An 8,196-nucleotide genomic window follows, 5' to 3' on the forward strand; every position below is an offset into this window, starting at 1 on the left:
CGAACTGAGTCCGCTGGGCATAACCCAGTGTGAAAAAATAGCTTTTAAGACCTCTGCCTTGCTTGCGAGGCAAGGGCTGTTTGGTGTGCGAGCTATGGGAGTACTGCGGGGGAAGGTTATTTCTCTTTTCCCATCACCCAGTAGCCGCAAGGTGGCTCCAAGGGTTTGGGTATGTGTAATTTTTATGTATACACAGAACCCTTGGAACCGAACCCTGATGTAAGATGTGATCACACTGTAAATACACTTCCATCTACAATGGACAACTTCATAGGGCAGATGGGGGTTCACATGACAGAATGGTTCTTCATACACAAAAAAAGTCCTACCATGTACAAGACTCACATGCCAGGGAATAGGCAAGGCTTGAAACCGCCCCCACTCCTGCTGCCAAATAGCCAAGTTCTCTATGTGGAAAGTTGTTTCTATTTTGTTTTAATATAGAGATTCGATCAAGCTCCCTACCACCACCCAGCAGATTTACCAGCTGAGGACAAAGAAACAACTTGCAGCTACCACAAATGAGTCTTCCTGCTTCCTTATGCTATTCCATAAATCATAGACTGCACACTCTCAGACCAAGCCCTGGCAAATTGTTTGTACTGTACCTGAAATGAAGCACACCTAAACAGCTGTCCCAGGACACACAACATAAAGGAGTATGGATACAGGCCTGGGAGCACAGAAAAGATCACACCATTGCAATGCCAGTGCTTTTCTTGAAGGCACCACCCCCTGTGCTAGCAATATACATAAACGGCATCACTTTCACAGTTACAAAACAACAGGTAGTCATTGGCAACTTCATCCAGGCCAAAGACACTGAATTCTGGAAGCTAGGCTTTTCCCATTGGTGGCAGAGGTAGTCAGACCTATAGGATTCAAATCTTCCAAAGCAGAAACTGAAATCCTTCATGAGAAAACCTGCATCTGAAATTCGGTTAACTGCTAAGAGAAGAACAAAACTCAAAACTTAATAGTTTCTTAAATAAAGCCCAGATACCGGCTAGTCAGTCAGCCGATAACTTGTCCCTTACCTCAGTTTCACTCTCAGCCTCTGCTAAATGTTTGTGTCCCATGTTGCACTGCAGCAAGATTTCAGGAGATTAACTTTTAACTCTCATTTGCAATCAGCTGAGATAGGTGTACAATAGTGAAAGACAAGCAGCAGCCCAGCCCTGTCATAACTGCTTCCTTTCTTGACCTTTCTTTACACTCCTTTCTAGCGTATTTCTCTGGGGACTCGAAAGTCACCGAAACACCCATCCTCCCCACCTTAGAAAACCCCAAGATCCATTCTTGCAACACAAGCCTTCCATCATATTGATTCCCCTTGTTCCCTGGTGAACAGCAACAATTTACCTCTTTGCAGCTTGAAACCTTAGAAGAGTGAAGTTATTTTCCCAAATTGCTGGAAGAATCTGTATGGTGAAGGCCATCCCTGGTTAGGCTAGTTTCTCCCATGTGTCTAATGCTACAGGAGCAGGGAGGAGACAGCAGAGCAGGTGACTAAGCGCTGTCAGCTTTCTCCTTTCAAGGGCCAAGGTAGGAACAAAAGCCCCATATGTCTGATCGCACCACACCCCTGCCTAGCCAGAGACAGGGCCATTCTGCCCAAACCGCCTTAAGTTTGAAAGCACCTATTGAAGAAGAAGCTGTGTGCAAACAACAGGGAAGCTCAAAGGCAATCCCTCCTCTGTCTCTCCCCCCAAGGAGGGCAGCATCTGTTCACCATGACTACCTGATAAAAGTGTTGCATGCAGCAATCCAAAGTGGGAGGCACAGCCTGCATAAAGGAGAAGCTGGTGCTGACAGCTGAACAAAGCTGATTTCCTACACCCCCTTATAGTCCAGGTCTGTTGACTTAGAAGCACCCCTCCTGTGCTCAACAGGACTTGCTCCTGGACATGCCTGCAGCCTCAAATCCCACACTGCCAATGGGCTGGTGCAGGGTCACCATGTGCCAGCAGACAAACTTATCTCCCCTGCAAGGAGGCCCAGCTCATCCTCACAAGTCAGCTAGACTCCCACAACCAGGGCTACCCCCTCGCACCCCCCCCAGCCCATTTCCTGTGGGGGGGGGGGAGAGAGCATCTAAGCTCAGCCCAGGAAGCACAAGCATGGGATTTAAGACCAGCTTCCAGCCTCCAGCCCAGGAAGCAGGAGAAAAGAGAGGAGGGGCGCAAACTCCAGGGATCCTGCCCTACTTTGCAGGTGAGCTCTGTGGCAGGGTTCGCATCAGCCACAACAAGCCTCCCAACCCCCACTACAATTAAGAAACAAAACCAACCAAGAACAGGCGCTCCTGTTGGAGAAATGCATCGATGAAGGGAGTTAAAAAGCAATGCGGTTCAAGCCCAGGTCTTGCCAGAGAAGAGGACGACTCCAGTGCTTCTGCAACCCCCCCCCCCACTAAACAGCTGAGCACCGTCGCGCGGGTGCACTCGGCGCGACCCCACCCCACGGGGTGCGTGGGCTTCCGCAGCGCCTCCCGCGCCCCCTGTCAAGACGGGGCCCAAAGCCGTCCAGCCCCACCAGCTGCAGGGAATCTCACCGGCTCCTCTTCGCCTCCGCTGCTGCTGCTGCTGCTGTCCCCCAGTAGGTCCTGCAGGCGGCGCCAGCTCCGGCTGAGGCCCAGGAGGATCCCCAGGGTGGTGTCCGTCGCGGCCCGCTCCCCGTCCCCAGGAGCGGCCCAGACCAGCAGGCGCGGCGCCAGCAGCGACACCCTCGCGCGGCTGCCGGCCCCTGCGCCCCGCGCTCGGCACCCGCCGGGCCGGCCGGGGAAGCGGCCCCGCGCCTGCGAGGCCCCGGACGAGCTGCTGCCGCCGCCTCCCGCCGAAGCCGCCGCCGCCGCCATCTTTAAACACTGAGAGGAGCCCAGGGGGGCCGGGCCGCCACAATAACAATCCTCCGCAGGAGCCTTCAAGCGCCGAGCGCGGGGCAGCCTGGGAGCCCGAGTCCCGCCGAGGGGGGCTGTGCAATGCGTCTGGAGGGAGGGCGCGAGGGAAGGGACCGCGCTTCCCGTCGGCCGCCGCGCCCCGGAAGTGGCCCTCTGGCGGCGCCGTGCACCATGGGAAAGGAAGTCCTCCGCTGGAGCGGAGCCCCGCTGCGTGAAGCGAAGCGGGCGGAGGGGAGTGACTACGTCTCCCGTGAGGCAACGCGGCGGACACCCGAGTTAAGCTGCCCTCCGGCGTGGTGGGCGACTGAGGCGGCTGTAAATGGCTGCTCGCGCGAGGGGTGAAGAGCGGGGCGCGGATCCGCTCGTGTGCCTGAGGGATAAGAGTCCGATTCAGCTCGAGCAATGAAGGCAGAAGCCGTGGGAGGCCTGAAAGAGCGAATGAGGAACGAGTCCGTTTCGCGTTCGGGGGGAGAGAGAAGGCGCGGCGGCGGCAAGACTACAGCTCCCGGCATGCAGCGCGAGGCCCGGTCTCGTTTGGAATACACCCTGGGAGTTGTAGTCGGGGTGGGGCTTTCCCATCCGCTGGACGGCGCGGCCCGTAGAATGCTGTCACAGAGAATTCCCCGAAGAGGTGATGAATGAAAGCCGTCACTGCCCCAGAGAGCAGCCCTGAGGAATAGGGTCCTGCGGCAGACAGACCATCGCCGGGACCGTTTAACGCGGTGGGGAGAGAAAAAACAAAGACAGCTTCCCTCCATTTGACAGTGGAGAAGCCACGTTAAGCCGACAAGTCCCATCCCGCTCTGAACTTAAAAGTTGCCGAAGTTTGGGGAGAATGAATGAATGAATGAATGAATGAATGAAGGTCTCGAGCGCGCACCCTGTACGCGACGAAATAAAGAAGCTACAGCGACGGGACAAACTCTGAATGGGGCTGTGCGAGTGAGAATTTGGGGAGGAAATGGTACAACAGCTCTCCCGCCCCGAAAAGCAGATAAACCTGAAAAAGCAGGATCTTTATCACTTGTTGGATATACAAAATATTTCACGAACCGAGAACAGGAGTGTTTAAGAAGGTGCGGAGTGGAGGGTGAGGGAGAGACACTTTCAATCTAGGTATTCATCCCTCCCAATTCCCTCGGGGAAACGCAAGATTTTGGCCACTTTCGTGTTCAGGCTGAATGAAACATTTACAAGTGCATTTAAGTTTCAAAGGATCAGCCAACTCCCAAACCGGTCTTCCCTCAAGTTGAAACGTATCTCTCTCTCTCTCTCTCTAAGCCAAATAAGATGCCAGAATGCACTGCACCACTTGGGCTGCAAGTCGGGCTGCTCTTTAAAAATTGCTATTTTGTTTAAAAACAAAACTTGACCTACAAGTGTTTCTTTAAGAGAAAAAAAACCCATGGTGAAAGCTTCTAGCACACCTGGCTCCCTGCTATGCTACGATACCAGGTATAGAGTGCTTAAAAACACAAACCCAAGGAAGCATTACAAAAACAAAAAGCAACCACCACCTGCTGTCTGAAGTCGTACATTTCTTTCTGACACCCTAGGATGCTAACACATATTCCCCATTTCCACCATCTGTTTGCATAAACCAGATCCAGTGGCACAACCCTAGAGGATTACTCCCAGGCAAGCTTGTACTGTACAGTATATGGGATTTCAGCCCCCAACTAGGGTTGCGTACCTAACATACATTTAAAGCACATGACTCGCCACCCCCCCCAAAAAAAATAATCCTGATAATGTAGATTTCCCCTCACAGAGTTACCATTCCCAGCACCCTTAATAAACTACAGTTCCTAGGATACTTTGGTGGAAGGCATGTGCTTTAAATATATGGTGCAGATGCAGACTAGCTAGCTAGTTTACGGTTTCAGCGGAATCATACAGAATCAGACTGCACAGTTACCAGTCCAACACACTGTCAAACTGAAGGAGGGCAGGGAGTGTTTTAAGTGTTTTGTTAATTTTTCTAACTGAGCAGAAAGTCTCCCACAATGTTTAAGGACATGTTTGCCAGAATTTGTTTGGCTTCCTTTATGTCATCTTTATTTTCTTTTTAACCTGGCTTTTTCCGATAGACCCAAGTGCTACATAATGTGCCAGTTACATTTTAATCCTCCTCTTGGAAATAACATTGTTACTTCTAAGTCTTAATAGACACATAGAATGACTCTTTGAACTTGCCCTCCAAAACACCTTATTTTATTTTTTATTTAAAATACTAATCAGTCTTCAGTTCTTTTCTAAATGGTATCAGGGCAGCTATCGGTCCATTACAATGCCGCTAAGCAAAGCATTACAAGTGCTGTAATAAACAAGTGGAACAATTTGGAAGTAAGAAAACATAAGATTGCAGCCCTAGAGATAAAATTCCACAAATCTTTTCCCACTGGGGGAAAAAAGGCATTCCTTTAAAATACTGATATTCTGCTTTTTCGTCTCAAGGCAACTCCTTGATGGGAGTTGCAGTCCAAAACATCTGAAGGAAACTACTGTACATTCCTTGTCCCAGCTTAGTAAACATCTAGACTAGCCTTTAGCATGAGACTTTGTGGCAGTTGTACACACTATAAACAACAGACAGTAAAAGCACACTACAGTGGTACTTCTGGTTAATTTTTATTATTTATTATTTATACCCCGCCCATCTGGCTGGGTTTTCCCCGCCACTCTGGGTGGCTTCCAACAAATAGCAAAATACATTAAAATATCACAGATTAAAAACTTCCCTAAACAGGGCTGCCTTTAGGTGTTTTCTAAATGTCAGGTAGTTATTTATCTCCTTGACCTCCGATGGGAGGGCGTTCCACAGGGCAGGCGCCACTACCGAAAAGGCCCTCTGCCTGGTTAAGAACTTAATTCGTTCCGGAGATCCGTTCTTAACCTGAAACTGTTCTTAACCTGAAGCACCACTTTAGCTAATGGGGCCTCCTGCTGCTGCCGCGCTGCCGGAACACGATTTCTGTTCTAATCCTGAAGCAAAGTTCTTAACTCGAGGTACTATTTCTGGGTTAGCAGAGTCTGTAGCCTGAAGCGTTTGTAACCTGAAGCGTTTGTAACCTGAGGTACCACTGTAAATTGTTGAGGAGGCTCTCTCAATTAACTGGAGAAGTTCACACAGGAGAAGGAAATTCTACCATCATGGTTCTCAAAGTAGTTTGCAAGAAGGAAAATGAAATATAGTAACGACTGAAACAATATAAAGCTCTGATAGGCATGAAACCCACAAGCAAAGCAAGTAAAAAGAAGACAAAGTCCTAAAAGTGTCTGGAAATGGTGGAATGAAATAGATGTATTTAATTGCCTATAAAAAGATGGTTGGGGTATACTAACATGGCACCAAGGAGGGGAATGTCAGAGATGAATGGTGTTCTTGAACTGTGACGTTCACCTGGATGTAGCCTACTGGGCGACATTAAGAGTGACATCCATTTCCCCGCCCACTCTTGCTTCTGGCCACATCCTCCACTGGCATGTGGCCCCCCAGAAGGTTACCCATGAGGCAATGTGGCCCCTGGGCTGAAAAAAAAATCCCAGCACTGTGTGAGTCAGAGGACAGAGAGGAAAGACAGAGATTGTGGTATAAGTCACCTTATACAATCTAATCTAAATATTTGCAAAATCTATTTCCTTGGAAGTCAATGCCACTGAGTTCAATGGGAGACACTCCGATTGTGTAAAGCCATTCTTCAGATTTGTTCTCCTTCCCCTTTTTTGTTGTTAAAAGACGTCTTATTGTAAACTGTTCAAAGAGCTTTATTGTAGAACAGTACATAAATGTAGTAAATTAAGAAAAATAAGTGCGGATCTCTAAATGAGAGGTGTCTGGGCTTATTACCGGTATTTGTCTGCAAACCACCATCAATGTGAGTGTGTGCCTATGTGGGAGGGGGCAGTTTAGCTGTGGTCACACTTCTGCGAGGGAAGACCACTCTGCACATGCCCGTGGACACTCCACATGTTTTGAGGAAGACCCCTGGATTAAGAAGAAAGCTCAGGGCTGAGCTCAGATATAGGCCCCCATCTGCACTGTACAGTGAAAGTGGTATCAGACCACATTAAGTGGTTGTGGCTTCCCCCAAATATTCCTGGAAAATGTAAAGGGTGCTGAGAGTTGTTAGGAGACCCCTATCCCCCCCAGAGCTTGGCATAATTCCCTTGGAAGAGGAATTGACTGTTAAACTACTCTGAGCATTGTAGCTCTGTGAGGAGTTGATCAACAACAACAACAACAACAGGGGTCTACTAACAACTCTCAGCACCCTTAACAAACTACAGTTCTCATGATTCTTTGCGGAGGGAGCCACGATATAGTATGTATATGATATAGTACTGTTTTAAATGTGTGGTGTCGACGAGGCCAAATATTGGGCCCAAGTATGGGAGAACTATGTTTAGGACCTGGTAGGTGTTGCGCCCTGCAGAGCTGGAGAGATCACAGGAGTTCAGATTTCGCAGAAGAACCCAGGAATAAGTTTGAAACACCAGAGTGATCCATTCTAGTGCTTCATTAAAGAGAAAGAAATAGGCTTACAGCAACAGCAATCTGCCAGCTCCGCTTGCCCCTTATAACCAGCACCTGTGGGATGGACTCCACAGCAAGATGACTTGTCTGATGAAGGACTGTTTGCACCCAAACAAAGATACACCCGTTCTTTGTCCAATAGAACAGCATATACTTCACATGGGAAAACAGGTGGCTGATACCCCAAACATTATGGATGTTTCCCTTTTCTGGGCTCTGCGCCCAGCTTCCCAGGCCCACAGATAAGGGTACCATCCCGACAGGCCAATTAGTGGATATGAAAGCAAGTTGTGTGTGAGCTCAGTGCTACAGCCACTACCAATTAAGGATGGGGTCATCTTGACTATCAACATGGCATAAGCAGAGCTTCTGGAACAGTCCACCTTTGGGTGAACACAGTAGGCCCCAGTGCTTAGGAGCCAACTCCGAGGGGCCAAAGTCCCTTTACCCCCCCATAAAATATTTGAGAGGGCTGCCCCCACCACAAAGTTGATGGGCATGGACATTACAATGGTGTCCATGCAGAGTGTCATGTGATTGATTATGCGGGGAGTGCTCTCTCTCCACCCCCCATAATTTATTCAAGTTTACACCCTTGCCTCAGCACAACACAGGAGCTTAGAATAAGGTTACCAGACACCCCCGTTTCCCGGGGACAGTCCCCGGATTTACAAATCAGTCCCCATACAGATTCCATTGCAGTTGAAACGAGTCCCTGGATTCATTGAAAAAAAAAATCTGGTAACCTTAGCTTAGAAAG

General features: G+C 49.2%; 1 protein-coding gene across 3 annotated transcripts in view; it reads right to left on the reverse strand.

Annotated features, from left to right (window-relative positions):
• The window catches only part of KMT2B (lysine methyltransferase 2B), a 68,237-nt gene that overhangs the window by 58,201 nt on the left and 1,840 nt on the right, over positions 1–8,196 (reverse strand). For 2 of the 3 annotated variants that reach the window (XM_035117080.2, XM_035117084.2), the window contains exon 1: positions 2,555–2,903. The exons of the other annotated variant lie outside the window; for it this stretch is intronic. In XM_035117080.2, the coding sequence (XP_034972971.2) occupies positions 2,555–2,857 (303 nt within the window). In that variant the 5' untranslated portion in view covers positions 2,858–2,903. Of the gene's footprint in view, positions 1–2,554; positions 2,904–8,196 lie in introns of those variants that run through there. 3 annotated transcript variants of the gene reach the window in all.

The sequence above is a fragment of the Zootoca vivipara genome, chromosome 6 (assembly GCF_963506605.1).
Source record: "Zootoca vivipara chromosome 6, rZooViv1.1, whole genome shotgun sequence".
Classification (NCBI taxonomy): Eukaryota; Metazoa; Chordata; class Lepidosauria; order Squamata; family Lacertidae; genus Zootoca; species Zootoca vivipara.